The sequence below is a fragment of the Caloenas nicobarica genome, chromosome 1 (assembly GCF_036013445.1).
Source record: "Caloenas nicobarica isolate bCalNic1 chromosome 1, bCalNic1.hap1, whole genome shotgun sequence".
NCBI lineage: Eukaryota > Metazoa > Chordata > Aves > Columbiformes > Columbidae > Caloenas > Caloenas nicobarica.
The window spans coordinates 70,401,861-70,423,678 of record NC_088245.1 but is presented as its reverse complement, the minus strand read 5'-3'; the positions used below and the strand labels follow the sequence as shown (position 1 = coordinate 70,423,678).

The window sequence follows — 21,818 nt, the reverse complement described above, 5'->3', positions numbered from 1 at the left end:
TTCAGTTGTTCAAATGACAGACTTGTGAATGCGATATCTTGAAATAAAGCAAAAAGTTAACATATGGGAAAAAAAGGAAATAACAATTAAAAGTTCTAACTATTGTCACAGGTATATTATTTTGATTTTTTTTAAACACTTCCGTGATTTACAAAATGCAGCAGCATAAATGCTTGTTCTGTGTCTTTCATTTTATTACAGTAAAATGGTAAAATGAAGCAGTAATACATTTTATTTTGGTGGTCACTGCGACTCTGGAAAGACAACCCCGACTAACTATGTCAAAGTTATTCTAAGGAGACACTTGACATTGTTCATATTTTTAAAAATATCACTGAGCAAATTCAGAAAACGCTTTTAAAACTCAACAACCTGAAGCCCATTCAGAAGATCCTATTCCTACCATAAGCTCTTATTCCTACTACTTAAGTAGGAAATCACTTATATTTCTGTCGATTATATACAGTACGTTACATTGAACGTCTTTCAGATGAAAGTGAGGAATTCAGCATTAATACCCTGCTGAGTCAGAAAGCAAGAGGCAAAAATCAACTGCTAATACCAAGTACAGAAAGCATTTATCTTTTATTATGGCACGATTCTTGAAATTGCAACAAATACCACTTCAGGGTCATCAACCCTCAGAAAAGACATTCCATTCCAGAATCTCTGTAATCTCATCCTTTTTCAACAGGATACATCTTACTGCTGCACAAAATTCAGTGTTTAGAGGTCAGAGTCAGTGTAGAGGATACTCTGAAGATCTGTGGAAGCATATTACTCAGTTGGTAAAACATTTCCTCAGAAATTGTCTGAAAAAAAAAAAAAGCATCAGTAAGCTTTGGCTTTTTGCTATGGTTTGGAAGAATTAATTATCTCTCAACTTTGTTTCTTGAAATAAGAGAGCAGTTGTTTTTCAGAAGACCATGAAGATTATTTTCAAACTATGTGTTATAATTCCATTTAATTTAATCAAAAGGAAAAAGACTGACCTAAAAATACTGTTTGTATATTTATGTGACATATCTGTTTCCAGTAGATTTCTTGTTCCAGTAATCCATTATTTCTGCGTTGCATAAGCAGGACAGTACTGTTTGTTATCCACAGAAGTCCTGCACTCTGAATTCCGGAATTAGATTCAACTTCACTACTTAGTTTATTCTTGGCTTCCTCCTTGCTCAGCCATTTACTACTTTATCAAGAAATACATATTATTTCTTTCCTAATATAACTCGGATTTTCATATTACTTCCAGTACCGCTTTTTAGAACAAATAAAAAATAGTGCTGGCCACCTTTGGAAAACTTCCTGTTTCTGATGATCAGCTGTAACTCCAAATTAAATAATTTCAGAATCTTAATTACAATTCACTTCAAATACCTAGAGTCATTAATGACTTTGCAGAAACATGACTGAACTCTGAACTTCCCAATTTGAAATTTTAGCATCCTCAGAAAATACTACAGGATATCCAAAAATATAAACCCCTCTTATTCCTGTTTTATAGGGAAGGAACCAAAACAACAGTGATTAACTTAAGCTCATACAAAAAGAGCAGGGCATAGCCAAGAAATCAAACTAGATCTGCTGACATTTAAATTCTTGTTCCAACAGTCTCCTACATTCGAAATGAACTTAGATTAACTTACCTGTGGTACCAAGAATTGTACGGTCCGAGAAATTCCTCCATCCCATGAGGCCATTTCCATCATGAAACCTAAAAAACAGCATTCATACTATATGCATTACCTATGCAGTCTTCTCTGTCAATTACACCATTATCAAGCAGCGAGGGAGTTTTCATGTACAATTAGGATTGTACATCCCTGTACATTGTACATCCCTGCCTTAACTATCGATGTCATTAACTACATTTAAATCAGACTTGGTCAATTTCCTGACTGAAATCTGCTTTAGCTGGAAAATCTAATGAGGACTTATGGAGAAAAGTCAATATACTCTTGAAGAGCAGAATAACCAGTCCTACTGTACAGCAGAATTGAGAGGTTTCTCCAAATACACGTGAGTTCTTTCAATGGCTTGCTTTCACTGAGAAATAGCTCTTTCCTTCAGCTCTAATGGGATCACATCCATGTGAACGAGTACAAGCCTGTTGCCAAAAGTGACAATCTGACAGAAACTATCTGGACTGACTTATATGGAAAAAGCTCAGCTCTACTTTATTGCTCAAGTTACTTTACAGCATTTTTATCCTAGCTTCTCCTTACAAATGAATTACGGTCCACAGAAACCCACTAGGGGCAAATAAAGATACTCAAAAAAATACTTGCTTCATGCAAGTGGCTATGTGGATGATATTCCATTAGTGAATTAGTAAAGGTCACAACAGGAAGAGGTTCCTTGAGTAGGTGGTAGAAAGAACATTAATACTACTAACATTTTTAACACTCTAAATCACTTGTTCAAGTATTCATAAGTGCAACGCAGAAGAATGCAGTAAATAACACCACTTGGAAAGACAGAAAAACAAGTTGAGTCGTAAGGATTTTCCAGCAGAGAGATGAATTAGCATATAAACTAGCCTTGGAAAAATGTTGGAAGTCCTCATTGTTTGAGGCAAACCAAATACAGAAGACACTGGAAATTACACTGTAGAGAACCACTAGCTCTTGCCCTCCTTCAGAGATTACTCAAAGCAGCAATGGCTTTTTCTTCTACTGTCTAAGTTTAAGTGGTAAAGATCCATATGAAACATTTTTATCCATTCTAAGTGTCTGAGACTATTTCTTGGTAGGACATTTAATAATTTTAAAGAGACAATACAAGTGTATGTTTCAACAAATTATAAATTATTGAAAACTACCTTTTTTTGGGAAAATATACAGCTTGAGCTAAGGCTGGATGTCACTAAATGCAACACAAAAAAACCCCCAGCTGAATCATTCACTAACATACCTTTGACACACTTGAACACAAGCTCTGCCCTCTTCAAGCACCATGGAATGGTCATTTCCTGAAAATTAATAAATGAAAAGCCTCAATGCCAAATGCATTTAATCAACAAGAGTAGCAAGGAAGTTAATAAAAATAATACATTTTTGCCACAGAACTACATTTTCCCATCAGGTATTGAAGCAACATTACAGGCCGTGAAAAAGGATTCGGTTCTCCAGAGTATCCTAGGCAAGCAGTATATACCTTATACGTGACCATGAACACACTGCAACTGCTTATTGATAGGAGAGCTCAGCATCAGAACAATCTATAAATTTTTAAGCTGAGACGTTGAATAAAAATATTGTTGCCAATCCTGTTAATGTTATTTGAAATGGGTCTATTCAGTTCTCCTGCGGAGCTTCAGAAAAATGTATGATATCCAATGGATAACTGTCAGATTTGTGCTTCAGCTCGCCAAAGACAGGCTCCTGATGACATCTGAAGAGCAGTAACTGATGATTCCCAGCTATTCTTGATGATTCTGGTTAAAGTTCATTGGCATACCCACTGCCTTCAGTAAAAACCTCCCTAATACTGGAACAAACCCTTCTCCCCTAAAGATGCATGTATGTTAAGAATTAAAACAAACAAAATCCATTTTCATCTGATGAAGGAGTTTCAGATATAAACAGCTAGGAAATTCTTACCTAAAGGTAAATACCAAGGTGGGATATGAAAACCACACTGCTTTAAGACATCTTAAGACATGGCTACAAGTACTAGCAGAAATAATTTAAATAACAGTTTAAGTGCTTTAGTACATTAAACATTCTTTGGCTGTGTGCTACAAAGTGCATTATATCAAGATGAATATTCCAAGTCATAGACAGAATGACTGTCTCTGTAAACACTCCTGAGAAAGAAAATAGTACCTCTTTGTTCTGATGTACTCTTCACCACAAAAATGAGCACTTTCCTGAATACAGGAATATAGACATGGAAACAAATTGATCATTCTATGTACCTTTTCAAATTTATGCTTTACCTAATTTTCTATTCAGTAAAGCCAACCTTTATTTTGCAATGCCAAACACTGTGCAATCTTCCATTTTCAAAGAGCTTGATTTCAGGATTTAAAAAAACGTTGAGAAGCAAGGTTATCTAAGAATGCCAACTGATAACACTGAAACAGTGTACCGAACAAAGCTGCATTAAACAATTTCTGAACGCCAAAGTTCCGACTTAGGAGGCAGCATCTCCTGTCATCCCCAAAGTATGTAATACATTAAAACCAGCATAAGCTAGAAATGACTTTTCAGAAAACTTTCTTTCGTGAGGTAAATCACAGAATCAATAGATGCCACTTTTAGGGCATAAAATACATTAATCAGAAAGAACAATGCTGGATATCTTTTTTTTTTTTTTTCATTTCTAAGTTTTCTGGAAGAAATACTTGGTCTTTGTTATAATTTATCTGCCTAAACGTGCTTTCTGTCACAAGTAATGTAGCCGCTTATTGTTAGTTTTGATCACCATTTTGGCTTAGGTAAAAAACAAGTGTCTAAAAAGAAAGGTCCTGTTGCTCTGAAGGCATCTCAGGAGTACCTTGCATAATCAATAAAGGGAGCTAAGCCTTAAAAGGACTGATCAAAACAGCAGGATATGACACTATTCCTCAGACCGTTTCAGAGGAACATAGATGTTAAATCTTGTGGACACTCAGGGAAATAACAGGTTGAATGCAGAATGTCACTGTGTGCAAGCCACAAGAACTGAAAATGATGCACTAGCGATTCAATTCTAAACCATCTTTAAAAATGCAAGTTCTTACGATTTTGTCATGTTATCAGGATTTTTCTCTGTATGCAAACTAAGTAACAGTTATGGAAATGATGAAGGATTGGCTAAGTACCAATTCAAAAATACAACGCTGGGGATAGGGTAAAAAAATCAAATACCCCACCTTCTGTAGTAAGGTTTGGTTAAGAGCATTTAAACAAGTGAAAAGCCACCTGGGACCTTTGGTTTTGTTCACTAGCAGAGACCATACCTCGCTCCTTTTTAGGATGCAATGGTTTGTTGTCAAATTAAGGTATTTTTTCTGCTTATTAAGAAAAAAAGGGACAATTTCATTGATTAGACAGGTAAGCCGCAAACCTTTTTATTCAAACAAATTTGTGACAGACTCACTACATGGGGCTGCTGATTTTGTAAAGCTAAAGGCTTGTACCTTTGCAGAACAATGCCAGCCAGGTAATGAAAACACTAAATCTCCATAAATGTCTTATGGGACAAAGATTTCAAACCAAATTTCAATGGTTAATTTTAGTAAGTTAAGAATTAGCAAGATGTTTACGCAAAGTATATCTATGCAAATGCTAAATATTGTATGAGCAGCTATACATTTAAACGCAGGAAACTCAGATGAGAATTATTTGAGGTTAACACACCCATCAATAATCTCTCTCTATAAATCATGTTCATAAGCATCTGTTACACAGCTTATACTCCATTTATACTTCTTTTTTCCAAACATTTTTGTCCTAACTTATTGTAATAGAGACAGCTGCCTGTGACCCTTGAAGAGTCACATTTTTCACAGTATTGCTGTGAGGACAGCAGCAATGGCTCCTATGTTGTAACTACAAAGGAAGTGCGCCAGCATTTTTAGCAATGCCATGCTATTAGAGCCATTTTGTTGCCCAGTTTATATATCAGTTTATATTAGATTCAGAACAGTGATAGGACAGTAACACCTTAGTTGTCCTGAACTTGAACTTGTCTGGTTTTGTTTCTTTCCTTCATTTAACTTAATGATCAGAACAGAGAAATCTGGTTTTGTTGTTCTTGTCATAAGAAAAGCTAAGGAAAATAGAATTCCTAATTTAAAAAAAAAAAAAAAAAGCAAGCTTTATATCAAGGTCCAAGAATAATGAATGTAACAGCCTCATTGAGATCAATACCCTCCTTACTTCTGTGAACTTATAAACTCTTCCATCCATAAAAGAAGAAAACCTTTGGGAAAAGCAGAGAGAAAACTTATGACAAATGCCTGTCACAGTGAAGCATCCAAACATCTCTGCAGCTGTGCTCCTGGTTAACCACTTTACAAAAATGTTTTTATGTAGGTGGTAAATGCAGATTCAAAACTGGGGCTGTTGAAGGCACCAAGTTCAGGTTAACTTTCAGAAACCTGTTATTATTCACTTTTCCCTCAACAACAAGTTACATATGTGTTTGTTTCAAATTAGGTCAGCCAGCTGCAAAGCACTGTAATAAGCAATGCTGCTAATGCAATTCACACAATGCAGTTTTGGCTAAACATACACTTATCATACAGGTCACTTTCTACTGGAAACTTAATATAAAAGGTAAATCATTTTACCGGGATCTTTTAAGAATCCAGCACTAGACAAGAAGATAATTCTTCAGTTTCACACGTCCAAGCAACAACATACTCTCAAAGCACACTGAACATTTGGTCTTGTGCTTTATTTGTTTTTTAAAATACAGATGTGCAAATGAAAGCTAAAACTAACAAAGTTTAAAGAATATAGTGAGATGGCAACTTGATTAAGAAAAAACGTCAATAAACATATGAAATATAGTAACTGAGTCCCATGACTAACCCAGGCCGCTGTCCTGCAAGTTGATTACTTGCATTTGAGCCCCAAAAAAGGCCTTGATACCAGAGATGAAAAAATTCAGAAATAATATTATCCACTCCTAAAAGTCTACTTTTATATATAGAAGTATATCCTTTAGAAGCTTCATTATTGGACATTTTTAACTTTTGCATTGCTTGCACTTCCACAATAATAGACCCTGATCTTGCAAAAGGGGGGCACATCTACATGGTGTTCCAATCAAATTCTGTTTAAAAAGTCAGGTGAGCCTTTATCTTGCTGCGAGTCAGGCACTTTCAAAGAAGGAAAGGCAGTACCGAAATTTACATGTGAAAAAAATCAACGGGTTATTTAAAAAAACCCCCACAACAGACTCTCATTATCCATGCAAGGGTGTGAGTAATGGCAGCATTATCTGACCATTATCTGCCTTCTATGATGGCATGACTGGCTGGGTAGATGAGGGGAGAGCAGTGCATATTGTCTACCTTAACTTAAGCAAGGCTTTTGACACTCTCTCACAACATCCACATAGACAAGCTCAGGAAGTGCAGGTTGGATGAGTGGACAGTGAGGTGGATTGAGAACTGGCTGGATGGCAGAGCTCAGAGGGTTGTGATCAATAGTGCAGAGTCTGGTTGGAGGCCTGTAGCAAGAGGTGTTCCCCAGGGGCCAGAACTGGGTCCAGTCTTGCTCAATCTATTCATCAATGACCTGGACGAAGAGACTGAGTGCACCCTCAGCAAGTTTGCTGATGATATCAAACTTGGAGGAAGGGCTGACACACTAGAAGGCTGTGCTGCCATTCAGTGAGACCTGGACAAGCTGGAGGACCAGGCAGAGAAAAAACTAATGAGGTTCCACAGAGGCCAGTGTAGGGTCCTGGAGGAATAATCCCAGGTACCAGTACAGGTTGGGGGTGGACCTGCTGGAAAGCAGCATTGCAGAGAAGGACCTGGAAGTCCTGGTGGAGAACAGGTTGACCATGAGTCAACAATGTGCCCTGGTGGCCAAGAAGGCCAATGGCATCCTGGGATGCATTAGGAAAAGTGTGATCAACAGGTTGAGGGAGGCTGTCCTTCCCCTCTCCTCAGCTCTGGTAGGGCTGCATCTGAAGTACTGTGTCCAGTTGTGGGATCCCCAGTTCCAAAACAAGGAACTACTAGAGAAAGGCCAGTGAAGGGTTACAAAGATGATCAGGGGTCTGGAGCATCTTTCTTACAAGGAACAGCTGAGAGAGCTGAGTCTGTTCAGCTTGGAGAAGACTGAGAACAGTTCTTATTTATGCTTGTAAATATCTCAAGGGTGGATGTCAAGAGGATGGGGCCAGACTCTTCAGTGATGCCTAGTGACAGGATAAGTGGCAATGGGCACAAAATCGAAACACCCTTTTTCTTCTCTGCTAGTATCTTATGAGCCACATGTGTAAGAGGAAAGAGGTTGTCAATGGCATTAAACTACTATGCACTGCAAAAAATTACAGTTGGGTAAGAGACAAGCTCTACCCATTAGTGTCCCATTGAAGAAGAGAATATAAAAGCTCAGCACAATAATTAAGCACACTTGTATCTACAAAGAGCCTCAGCAGTACGCTGCTTCTTGCCTAGTTGGTATTTGAGGGACTTGGGAGAGGAAACAGGGACAGAAATTAAGGATGCAAGTGATTAGGCAGTGAAGAAGGAGACAGTTCAGAGCAGAGGTGAAATTTGGTTGCTGCTGCATAGGGCTGAGGTGGTGTTTAGGGACACAGAACTCCAAGCCAAGCTTTACTAGGTTTGCTGCTCATAAAACTTAAACCTTAAAACCGACTTTCTAACTCGTAACAATTAAAACTGGGGACCTGGTAGCTCTATTGCATCAGTGACTCTGAAGGTATAGTTTGTAAGCAAGAGCTGTTGCCAGAAGACTCCCAGGCAAGCAGTCCCATCTTTTCTTGATTACTTGTTCAGCTGTGCAATGAGCTGGATCAAGTAAGTGAGATGTCCAAAATGCAGTGCAGGAATTAAAAAAAAAAAAAGTGATTCAGTTGGTTGAAATGCTTTTAACTGGTTCGGTTCCTTAATGTGGGTCACCATATAGATATGAGTGCCAGCAGGACAATGTGGCAGGAGCATGTGACTAGGATAAACTGTCCCATTTGGCTTAAACCAGCATGAAACATATGCGTCGCAAAAAATCTCTTTTGTTGCATCCTAGATGATAAAAAGAAACCAAATCTTTACATTTACTTACTTCTGACATATCGTGCACCAACAGGAGAGGAATACTAATAGTAGTAATGTCATGTGTGCAGCAAACTTTGAGAATGTTTCTGAGTCCCATGATTGCAGGATCCCGAGCAGTTATGTTACCAGACCTTACATTATCGTCCACGCAGAGGTGGAAAGCGACATGAATTTCAGAAAGATTTGAATGGCGTGTGATGTAGAATTCTCCTACAGAAAAATAGAAATGAAGAAGGCAAGATATCATGATAGTGATGTGTACTGAAATACAATTGTTAGACAATGCAAGGATAGGGTCAGTTAAAGACAAAAGGCAAATACAAATATACAAAAGAGATCAGAACACGTACATAAGGAGATAAAAAAAGAAGTTAGAAATGAACTGATGTAAAATCTCTTGGAATATCATCATGGACACCTGGTATAATAAGACATAACATTGCCAGTACAGGCGGATATGATCTATATATAGCACAAAACAGAAAAACAAACGCAGAGGAGCTGTAATACTCAAAATATATAATGTAAGCATTGAATTGCAGACAGATGTGGGAGGCGGAAATACCAAAAATGGATGGGTTAAAATAAAGGATGCAAAGAGTCTGTGGAAAAAGATAGGGGATTACCTAACAACTGAAATATGTACCAGAAGACAAAAGTATCAATGATCATCAGAATTTACAATATTTAATAATAATGGGAAGATTAGTTACAGAGTTGTTTTCAAAAAGTTACGAAGACATCTTGTTGGGGATATTTTTAGACTTGGTAACCATTTATCAAAGGTAGAAAAAGACTAAGAGAGGGTGAAATGCAGGTCTCTCCATCTTACCTTCTGGCAGGAGATCAACAGTCTATACTAGAGTCAACAGAAAAGCAGGTATGCAATACCCACCACTGTTTCAGTCAACAAACGAAGGTCTTTCTTCAAACTTATTTTCAGGGGTCATTTAAGTTAAGATACTACCTTTGTATGGGACACCTGAAGAACAGGTATGTACACCCTTCTGATGACAGCTAAGGAAGCAGCAATTCCCAGCAATGACCATCTAAGATTAATAATACGCAAGCCACTGCAGCAAGATTCACCCCAATTATCTGTTAAGGACCCAAGTTGATTTATAATCCACTTATACTAACAAGATCTAAGACAATCATGAAAGCAATTTTTAAAAGCCTTCTTATTCAACCATGAGTTGTATGGATTTAACTCCTTCCTCCTCCAACTGTGTATTCACCTTCAAATTCCACAGAAGCTTTCCTTACTAAAAATCACAACATATACAGAAGATACTTCATCTTTGTGAGGAACAGATTTATACATTCTCAAAGTTAAAAAATACATTCTAAAATATTTTACTGTATCACGACAGTGACATATTAATTATTTTCAAAAATAAAATTAGTATTTAAGTTTCACCTTTTCCCAAGATGCTCAGAGATTTTTTTTCACTCTGAAATTCTGAAGAGAAATTTTAGTCATAGAGAAGTGATTTGCCCCATGTCACATGATGCAGAGGCACAGCTGGGAATAGAAACCAGATGTCCTGACACCCAGTTCTCTGCCTTAGCCACAAGAACATCCTTCTCCTCTGATTGAGGTCAACTTGGGTTTAGTTTATAATTTATGTTCTGACTTTAGAGCTAAAAATGTGCATCTATAAACCACATTCTGCTTTAAAAAGAGGGGGAAAATGCAAGAGAACTCACCCGGCAAAATATTTGACTGGTTTCGTTCAATATTCTTTAATTTATCTTCATTTCCACTACTTTTGTTTCCTGTATATAAATATATAGCACAAATATTAAACATATCTATTAATTACAGTTTGGCATGAAAGTTTGATGTATTTTTACCATAAAGTTACCATGAAGTCCCCCAAAAGAAGCAGGATTGACAGGAAATAGACACTGAACTAAATCCTATCTCAACTCATTAGCTTTTGTATTTAATAATCCTACGATACCTCTACATTTGGAAAAAACATAATTTTGTCAAAGGTAATATTAAACTTTCCAAATTGCCCCCATAACTACATAGTACTTTGCTATTCCTTTTTAAATACTGCAACTATTTAAAACAAATTTGTTCCTAGTACTACAAGAAAAATTTTAAAGATATTTACATAAATCAGTGGTAAACAGACAGCTTTCAGTATTTTTCTCAGGACTACAGCAACATGCAGGTTCCTAAGAAAACTTGTTTCTCTATGTACTCTTACGAATCTATTCATGTTACTGATGTATTTAAACCACATAAGTAGTTCTCTGCAAGAAAAACGGAGTTTCATGATGTACTGCCTTAACACCATGTGCTCAGAAAATTTCACAAACATTTGTAAAAATAACTGCAAAATAAACCATCCACAAGGTTTTGGTCAGCACTGAAAAGTATACAAATTTAGTCAATTTATTATTCAATTTTAATGTTCACTTATAAAAAAGGGAAAAAAGTCATAACTCCTCTTCTGCAATTTTTAAAGCTCTACATTTAAGTAGAAATAAAAAAGCCAAGTCAGATAAAGTCTGTGTTGCTAGAGGCAGTTTAAACTGCAGAGGAAGGCACGATGGCCCTATACACTTCCCATGCTGTTAAAGTGTGACCAGAACCTAGTTATACCTTTTCTTTTCTTTTTTTTTTTTTTTTTTTGGTCATGTATGTCTGTTTTAGCAGCAAAGACATCATGTGAATATGCTGTCTGTGAAGACAGAATTTCATGCAGACTTCTCAGAGTTTACAGATAAACATTCAATTTTATAGATCAGGTAAATGAAGAATGAAATCAACAATAAACACTCAGATGACCACTATTCTATTTCAAGGTAAGTAATTTTGGTTGTCACTGACCATGACGTCTTTTCAACTTACTGCTACGCTGTGCTCTGGCCTTAAGTACAACCTTCTGGACAATTTCAAGCTGTTCTTGAATTCCAGGAAAATGGAAATCCGTGCATTCTTGGCAAACAGTTGCAAAATCTAGGAAAAAAAAAGATTAAAATAGACGTCATAAGGCAGTGCTTAGTAACCTTATATAATTCTGCTCTGTTGTTCAAGCAAGGCCAGTTACAAATGCAATTCTCCCAAAACCAGACAAAGCCCTGCTGTGCTCTACTTTAAATTCTAAAAAAAAAAAAAAATAAACACTGTGGCATAGAAAAAACATTTTTTTGAAAGAAATTAATTACTTGGAAAAAAGCACAAACGCACAACCAGAGTTGAGTGCTTGAGTGCTGTTGCTCAAACAAAATCACCCAGACCAAAAAAACCCCCAAAATAACAGCAATAATATATGTCCATTAAATTTAATTGTGCTTTAAAAATGATCTTTTTACTAACAGTCCTTCAATCTGTGATACTTTTTAAAAACATATGTAACAGATGCTTCCAACTGCGACAACAGCATTCCAGTTTGTTTTGAAAAATGAAAGCTATTAATGAAATTGATAAACAGTGTATCTGGAAAGCTGGAATTACAGTTTTTTCCTTTTAGTTCTCACAGATCTTAAAGCTAAAGAAAAGTGTCATCAGCTGAAAAGAGCCGCAAGTTCCTTTTCCTGATAAGGAGGCATTATGTCAGATTTGGAAATATTATACTAATAATTAGGATCATAATGTACTGCCTCTGTGCCTGGTATACTAAGCTCCTTAACCTAACATCCAGCCATCTCTCAAAGAAAGTCAATGGGAGCCAAAACAAGCTATTAGCAAGGAGCTGGACTATACTACATTCACTTCTGCAACATTTTTTAAAAGAATGATGGTGCAGACAGTTATGGAATATGCCCATAGTTAAGTTCACCAAAGTCCCTTCAGAACTCGAAGAAATAAAAATGTATTGAGGATTATATTTTACAGATTAGGACATAGTTGCTTATTTTCCCCTCTGCTGTGGCTGCAAGATCTAATGGGTGACTAGAAGATGCAATTTTGTGTTTAACACTACTACTTAAATATTCATCTTATCACCTAAGATTCACTATAAAAAGAAATCTCTATTTGTTATTGATTTAAATATTTAAGCAGTAAAAAAAAGTAACTGAAAATTAGTACAAATATGAAATAATATTGTCAGAATTAAGCAACTTGGAAACCATAAACAGCACAAACACAACTGCAATTTTCACCAGTACACTCCTTGCTACAAGCCTGATTCCACACTGTTTTCAGGGATTATCAACAAAGTCTATTTTTTTTATAGCATACTAGAATAATGATGAGTAACAGTGGCTCCAGTCAAAAAAAGATATTTCAGTGTAAATATTTTGGTCTTAAACTTCAAGATGAAGGTGGGAAAGTCAATAATGTGGTTCAGACAAAGCCTTGGTGACCAAAATTGGAACAGGAACAAACACATTTCATTAGTTAACCTCAACAGAAAACATCTTCATCATAGTGTCCAGTTACTCAAAAGACACACCTTAAAAATGGCTACTAATCAAGCTCTCCAGGAACAGGCAAATAACATTCCTATTGTTCATTTTTAATGGAATTCATAGTGCTGCAGATATCTAAAGCACATGGCATTTTAATGCATTTACTTATCAATTTAAAATCTTAGCATATTTCATTTTCATCTTTACAAATAAGCTTCATTATGCTAAGCTGACACTGGAGAGACAGAAGCCCCTACTGATAATAAGTTAGCCTAAGGCAGGGGAATCAACACTGAAGTGTTCACCCTAAAATGTTCTTTCCTCAAACACAAAACCTAGGAAAGAGATGAGAGAGATAACAGCATATCAGAGCACAACCCTATCCTCCATCCTTACTCATATCTCTTTTTGCATTTGTTGCCATTTTGCAATACCATGTCCAAAACATTAGGGTCTCCAGTAAATTTTTATTTTACAGGAAACATTTTCTGCGAGAGAAGACAGCAAGTTAAGTGACATTCATTTTCACCCTGTTAGAGGACTCACCTCTTTTGATGCCGCTGTATGAACTGATCCGATTATCTACCAATAAAACCAGGCCACAAAGAGAAGCTGAATAGAGAGACATTGCAGTTTGAAGTCTGTGAAGTTTTACTCCACTTCGATGATTACGCTTATGTTTACAGAAATCCAGCATATCAGCTCTCAGTAATCTCAAATTATGCATGGTCTTCAACTGAGCTCCTGTAAGGCATATAAATTATTTTAATATATACAGTAAAAGAGGAAACTCAGGATGGTTATTAAAATGTAAGGGATCAAAGTGTTCCCCTAAGTTTTGTGTAAAAGATCTATAAGGGAAATATCACGGAATCATGGAATGTTAGGGATTGGAAGGGACCTCAAAAGGTCATCTAGTCCAATCCCCCTGCCGGAGCAGGAACACCCAGATGAGGTTACACAGGAAGGCGTCCAGGAGGGTTTTGAATGTCTCCAGAGAAGGAGACTCCACAACCTCCCTGGGCAGCCTGTTCCAGTGCTCTGGCACCCTCACTGAGAAGAAGTTTCTTCTCAAATTTAAGTGGAACCTCTTGTGTTCCAGCTTGAACCCATTGCCCCTTGTCCTATCATTGGTTGTCACTGAGAAGAGCCTGGCTCCATCCTTGTGACACTCACCCTTTACATATTTATAAACATTAATGAGGTCTCCCCTCAGTCTCCTCTTCTCCAAGCTAAAGAGACCCAGCTCCCTCAGCCTTTCCTCACAAAGGAGATGCTCCACTCCCTTCATCATCTTTGTTGCCCTACGCTGGACTCTCTCCAGCAGTTCCCTGTCCTTCTTGAACTGAGGGGCCCAGAACTGGACACAATAATTGGGATATGATCTCACCAGGGCAGAGCAGGGGGAAGGAGAACCTCTCTCAACCTCAATAATACTCAAAGAAAGATCTTAACCATTTATTCAGTTTAACGTACAGATCAACAATTCAAAAAATAAGAGAAAAAAATGCAATATTTTCACATACTGTCTCAAAGCAAGGCTTACCTGTACCTGAAATAAGCCTTCTTCCCTATTATAAAGCTATGGATGAAATATTAATGCAGTCAAAATAGATAGTGTAAGAAGTCTCTATTGCATAAACAAAAAGTAAAAAATTTAAGCATCTATTTTTCTGTTAATTTATTGTGAGGATTGAATTTCATACCCACATTTGCTTATCAAACATAAGTTAAAATATTATTTTTAACCGCTATATGTTTTGATATTAGTGTGCTTTTCTACATCAGTCACCTTGCTAGGGCGGATAAAACGGAAAACATTCGAGAAGCAAATTTAGGTGTATTTCAAGTAGCTAGATACTGTTTGATACAGTTTATACTGTACTGTACTTCTCTTACCTAAAGAACAAGTACAAAACAATTACAAAGTATATATATTGTATACATCGACAGTTAAATACTGTAAATAATACATGGCTTAGATACATTATTTACTAGTATCTGTTACTACGTTTTGTTTTGGTGTTGGTTTACTTACCCAAGTGAATGGTAAAACTTTCTTCTAACAGCCTTTGCTCTTCATAAATTCTTCCATTTCCTTCTGCAGATTCTCTCAGCTGACTGGGCTGAACCTTAATTTCATCACTAAAATAATAAGAAATGCACTGGAAAGTTTATCCTATTTTTTTTTTTCAAGACCAACAATACTTTGTGAAAGCTATCTAAAGCTTTCTCAGCTAGTCTGTGGAAATCAAGAGACTAAACCTATTTGAATGAACTCCACTCATCTGAGGTTTTAACATTCTGGCATGCAATATTCCAGGTGCATACCAGCAGGAAGAGTAGACTCCACTATTAGATTTACATTATCCAGTTCATTTGTAAAGCATTCCAAGACTGAGAAATAAAAATACATTACAATACCTAGTTGTAACATAATAAGAGCACAGAAAAGTTTTAGCTAGTAGCTTCATAAATAAGGTTTTGGCTATTATAAATAGGCTGAGAAGAATTTTATTTTTTCCTTTTATTCCTTTTTCCCCACACAAAATGATAGGTTAAAAAAAAGCCAAATCAAATGTTCCACAGTGTTCAAACTATCAGGAAATATTTCAGAGAGCACGTTTTTTTTTTCTAAATTCGACTATCTGGTAGCAAGTGATATAATAAGTACTGTTTCTGCAACATGAAAGAACATGAACATCTCGTCAAGTTGTTTCTGCATTAAACGTTGCTTTGTTTTCGAAGTGCCTAATCCTCAAAGGTGTTCCAAAGGTGTTTCATAAACTTGTAAGCAATTCCACTAACTGCAAATGCCTAGTGATGAGGTAGAACTGAGATATGAGATATACTGTTAACAAATATATACATACATGTAAGCACCCAGATGCTTAGAGAGATATATATATACACGCACACATGTATCTTCTATGGGTATATATGTAACACACACATTTTTATTTCTGTCTTTAAGTTTCTAGTTGCCCCAATATAGACCTCCTGTGCATTATTTTCAAATACATTAGTGATCTACAGTTTTCAAGACTCAACACTTTCTGCTAGTGTGAGTGCAATGATTCAAGTACTATCACTTCACATCTGTTATAAGCATCCAAGATTATGAAGCCAAAACACCTCACTCTCAGAGGTCCTTTGCTCTAGACTTCTAGCAGTCCATTTCTTCTAGCTTTCAGCCCTAAGCAACTTCACCTTGGTCTTATTTTATAGCAGAAGGCCACAACAGAGGAAGAGGTTCACAGTGATAAGTATGACTAGTCTTCGTAATTTCACTATCTTTAAAGCCTCATTGAAATAATCAACAAAGCTGACATAAACATTCTGTGGGAAAATATTTTAGGACTGAGCTTAGAGCTTGAGCAGACTGTCGCTGCTGCAGTCATGTTTTACCTGATCACTAGGTTAGAAAGAGGGCAGCTTGCTTGTGAGCTATGCAATCCTAGGACATTCTGGGACTAACCCGAGAAGTGCAAGAGATTTCCAAAAACATAAATTCACAGCCAACATAATCCTGAGGAAAGTAGTGAGAAATCTAAACATACAGCATCATCTTCTAATATATTTCCCCTCCTCTCTCTCCCCTCATATTCCATACACTTGGTTTCCTTATACCAAAAGGACACACTTAAGAGAAAGTGATGAAGTATTAATATTTCATGCATTAGGGTCCATGCCCATCTCCTCTTATCGCTGGCATCCACTTTGTTCAAAGGTGGTGTGTTTCCCACAAATTCCTTACTGCATCCATCTAAATCTACTCAGACATGCTCTTCTACTGTGATAAGGGATGAGAAAGCATCAGGTTTTACTCCTTCTGTTTTCCTATTAGTAGCAAAGGTGGTGGTTACTAATGATATAGAATAAGGATCTCCCCAAGTTACAAATTCTGATTCCCTGCTATTTACTCAATCAGAAAGCTTTCCATTGAACTCTCACGAGTGTTCACACTAAAAAATAAATTTTTTTTAGCTGTCCAGTGATGTATACATAAAACAAATGAACAAAGAGGCTTATAATTCAAAACTTGTGATACTGTTACCATTTATTAAGCTACAATCATTCTGCAGAGCATCCTTAAATGGTAACAGAAAGCCTTGTGAAATAGTGCTAAAGAGAGACATTATAAATAAAGGTAAAATAGGAGGAAACCCCATTCAGCTCAAGTTGTAGTTTAGTGCATTAGAACACATTCTGGTACAGAAAGGTTGTAACATTACACAATGAAGAAACTCCTAAAAATACAAATATTTAATTACGGTGGTTTATTTGCTTTTGAATTTTCTTTGATGATCCTAATTAAATGCCTAATCTGAAATAAAGATTATATAAAAGCAAGTTCTTTGAACTATTATAGATGCAAGTAAGCATCACAGAGGAATTAAATACCTGACTGAGCTGTTGTTGGGATTCTTTAGGTCCTGATGAAGCTTTATCACCCATTCCTGGTATTCCTGCTTCTGGATAGCAGTAGACTGTTTTAATTCATTGGTCCATTTGTTCTCTAAATCCTAACAAGACAACAGTCATGATTTGGGTTTTCTTTTTAAAGAAAATTATTTGCATGACATATTCCAGTTCACTGAATTTAGTTTACCTGCTGAGATTCAAAATGCTGAGCTGCTAATGAATTTACATCTTGGTCTGTCAGTGATTTCCCTAGTTCCTGCATCACCTTATCCATTTCAGCTCCTTGTCTGAAAGAGAAGCACATGTAGATTTATAACAAGCAACACTCTCAAAAAAATGACAGAAGGACACCCACTGTTGTTAATACAGTTACTGATATGATGACTGGTTGTATCATTCAGCTGGTTGATGCTCATCACAAGCAGAGATATAACTGAATACACCGCTGAAAGATATGTCATGTAGTACATTATCCGTATGCTCATTTTGGAATTGGAATTCATACATTTAAAGACTGCCCTCACAGATATTCAAAAGAAGGTATGACAGCATCTCCAGATACTCTAATATAGCACTTTACTCTCCTTATTGTTAGAAGAGTTTTTGAAATGCACCTAGTTAGGCCCTTGCTTTCCTCCTGCCCCAAACACAGATGACACAGACAGGTAAACACCAAGATGTAGGCTAAATACACCTATTTTTAATAGTCAGACGAGCTTCCCGCTCAAACTGCATTCAACAAGGGGACCTGGAGTTGAAGGGCTGCCCTGCTGTTATTAGTTCATCCAATACCTCATCCCTCCTTACTGTTCTCAATTTGTGGCTTCACTTAGTCTTTCACATTCAGCCCTTTCTTCAGCATGGAATCAATTTACCCTAGCACAGATTTAGCAATGAATATCCACAAACCAAATTTGATTTGAGGGTCGGGGATTCCAATTCAGCTCCCATGTAAACAGAACAACACCTTCGCTCATCTGGGATAGTCTCGGCTGCCACCAACATATGGGGTTTCTTGATCAAGACAAATAGAGATGATAAATTCCTCTGGAGTCTATATCACAGTAGAGCTCCACAACATTACTGCTTTTAGGATTAAGTGCTCTTTCTTCTAAATGCATACTAAAGAAGAGTCAATAAGCAGCAAAAAGTTTTGCTAACACATTATTGGCAACATTTATCTCCAAATGAGAGATACGCAAGATTCAGTCTAGAAGAAACTATATAAACAGGTATGCATTGTGTAATGTGAGCTTAAACAAACAACGCGAGAGGAAAATTAGCACTTAGAATGGTAAAACGTACTTACTTAGAATATTCTGGTATCTCACAAGTATCCCTAGCATTTAGTATCTACCGGTTTTGTATCTATATTTGTGTGCATTCATTTTACTTAACCTATTCAGTCTCCAAGAGAAAAACAAGAGTCTGCATTGTATATGCCCCCTCTTGTGGACAAAGCAGCCACCTGCAACTATTCAAGGGTATTTGGACACTTGGGAGCCCACATAGACTTTCCTACATTTCAAAAATTTGGTTTGAAAGTTGGTTCAAGTATTTTGCTCATCTTTTCATTCCATGGAACTTCCAATTTTTCATTTAAATTACATCATAACAAAGGCAAAATATGGTATATACATATACTTTATTTTCTATTTCCTAGGCACTTGACATTGCTATATCACTTACATAGCGGGTAGAACAATTATTTTGATGGCCTTAGCTTTTATTCTTTTCAGTGACTGAGGAGAATATAAGATAGCTGACCCTAACAATATAGGCTAAGTATTACATGACTTTAAAGAGGGAAACATAAAACTAAAATAGGGCTTACATGACAAATACAAATTGACACACATCCTATGAGTTGTATATACCCCGTGGCATGCACCCCTATTTAATAAGATAGGAATAAAACAAACAAACAAAAAACTATACCTTTCCCGTAGTTTTTTCAGTTCCACATCTCTTTCACTTATTAATTCTGAGATACTAACAAAATAATTGTGTTCCAAGTTTAACAGCATCTCAGAAGCTGGAGAATGTATCAGATCATGATAAACATCGGCAAAATCTTCATCCCAGCTGGTTTCTTCAGGTTTTGCATATTCTAACATTGTCTAAAAATTATAAGAGATTTTAAAGAATATGGTACCTTTTAGAACACATAAAGATCCCTCACAATGGTGGGGCAAAACCAACTGGGCATGCACACTGTAAGAATTGATAAGTGAATTTCAATGTAGTTTTGCACCTTCGCAGATGTGATTCTGTCTGTACATGCACACATGCTCTCACAAAGCTGGTCCTGAATATTAACTTTTCAGCCTTAATCTTACCTCTTTATAAGCTTTAGCCCAAGTATCTGCCAGCTGGTTTATGTCTACTTTTCCTGACTTCACTGCTTCCAGAGCCATTTCAGCTTCTCTATCATAATCTTTTATAGTTTCCTCTTCTATGAACTTATTAAGGGATTGCTTCAGGTCTGTTACAACGAAAATGGTCCATCAACAAAACATGCCAGTGGAAGTATCAGTAATCATCTGGGAAACATACAAATAAAGTTTTTTCTGAACTTTTTACCTAGGCACCTTACTTGCTAGTACTGACAGTAATTTGCTTTAATGTTTTGCTGTTTTAAAACCCCCTTTTTAAGACTGTTCTAGTAAATACCCCTCTTTTAGTTTCTTAAAGCAAGTTGTAAGACACTTATGGACACATGACACTAATTTAAGAAATCAATTCTTACCATTTTCTATAAAGCATGGCAGATTGTGCAGAAGCATTAGACGTCCATGCAAATGACTAACATTCTCTTGCACAGGGAATTTGAGAGGAACAGTAAGCACTAAGTGTTGATTTCCGGCATTGAATTTGTACACATAGTCTCTCTCCCTAATGCAGATCTTTCCTTTATTAGGCTTCATCTTCTTGAATTGATTTCCTGTATTAGACATGAAAAGAACAAGTTACATTCTTGTAAAATCATAACTAAAAAATGTGAACTAAAAACATGGCCTTACTAATAATTAACAGCTTCTGGCAAGAAAACTTAAACTCCCAAATTTTTCATAGATACCCATCTCAATTTTGACTTCTAAACACACAGGTTGGAACTGAAGCATAAATACCAGTTTGCAAAACACTGAATACTTCTGAACTGTAACTGAGTGTATCATTATATAAATTTGGGTAATAATTCTTACAATTTATAGTATAAGCCTCCTGATTTAAAGACAGAATCAGGGCAGAAGGAATCCTCATAAATAGCGAACTTTAACTAAGACACTGTACCTGCTGACACACATCTCAAAATCTGAAATCCTTCACAGTGCATTGGGATTTTATTTCCTCCTTTCTGCAGGTGGTAGACTTGAGGGCAGAGGAAGTTTGGAGTAATTTTTAGAAAAAGTTTATTTTGTCATTCTGCAACCTGCTTTAGGATATATCATTATTTTTAAATAATACCATTAAAAATAAGCCAAAAGATAACTGTTTACAGGACGAAAATACAGGATGGGAACACATACCTGTATCAGTAATTTTCCCCTCCACTAGAGCTCCTCCACTCATTTATGTTCCTCTTTTTTGAGCATCACCTGCAAAGCTGGACACATTACTCCAGCTGAAGTCTCCCCAGTGCTAAAAACCACAGTCCAAGGAGAAAAAAAGCAGAAAACGAAAGAAAAAACGTATATTTTCCATAGCAAAATTCATAGGACCAGTTCACAGGGGTGGGGGGGTTTTGTGAATTAGCCTGCATTTTGGAAACTGATTAAATAAACCAGCTACACATCGCTTCACGACAGTAATAAAATGCCTTGGACCTCACTGTGGCTGAGCAGCCGCCCTGCCCCAGCAGAGAGGCCCAAACCCCCTTTCCAAAACCGGGACTGCGGCCCTCAGCTCCACCACAGGCTCTGGGTCTCCAGACCAGCGGGCCCACCCCCATGGAGGCAAAACCACTTCCCGGTACTGAGGAAGCAGAAGCAAAGCTGGCGGCGCGAGCGAAGGGCCCGCGGGATCCCGGCCCCCGTGACCCGCCCGGGAAGGCTCCAAATCCCCCGGGCAAACGCAGCGCGGATGGCGCAGCGCCCACAAGCACTGGAGCCCCTTCCCCGGGCGCGCAGGGCTGGAGCCGTGTCCTCCTCCCTCTTCGCTCACCTGGTTGCCGGGCGGGCAGGTGAGGGGGCGGTGGTGGCGGCGGCGGCTTCGGCCGCTGCGGGAGGCGGCGACAGCGGCTGGTTCCCGCCTCCCCGGTAGAACCTTC

At 37.2% G+C, this 21,818-nt stretch overlaps 1 protein-coding gene across 4 annotated transcripts; it reads right to left on the bottom strand.

Annotated features, from left to right (window-relative positions):
- Positions 1–154: 154 nt before the first annotated feature.
- FERRY3 (FERRY endosomal RAB5 effector complex subunit 3) lies at positions 155–21,812 on the bottom strand. 4 transcript variants are annotated; one of them, XM_065629624.1, is made up of 15 exons: positions 21,713–21,800; positions 21,079–21,190; positions 20,298–20,492; positions 19,888–20,033; positions 19,487–19,668; positions 17,736–17,835; positions 17,528–17,649; positions 15,162–15,268; positions 13,670–13,867; positions 11,619–11,726; positions 10,460–10,528; positions 8,757–8,959; positions 2,917–2,974; positions 1,650–1,717; positions 157–812 (listed from the first exon to the last, which is right to left on the bottom strand). In XM_065629624.1, exons 2-15 carry the CDS (start codon positions 21,119–21,121, stop codon positions 720–722), a joined length of 1,692 nt encoding a protein of 563 aa, XP_065485696.1. In that variant the 5' UTR covers positions 21,122–21,190; positions 21,713–21,800; the 3' UTR covers positions 157–719. The 4 variants fall into 4 exon arrangements, with proteins under 4 accessions (XP_065485714.1, XP_065485696.1, XP_065485706.1 ...); XM_065629634.1 differs by having other exon boundaries at positions 21,079–21,155; XM_065629651.1 differs by lacking the exon at positions 21,079–21,190 and having other exon boundaries at positions 21,713–21,812.
- Positions 21,813–21,818: the final 6 nt, after the last annotated feature.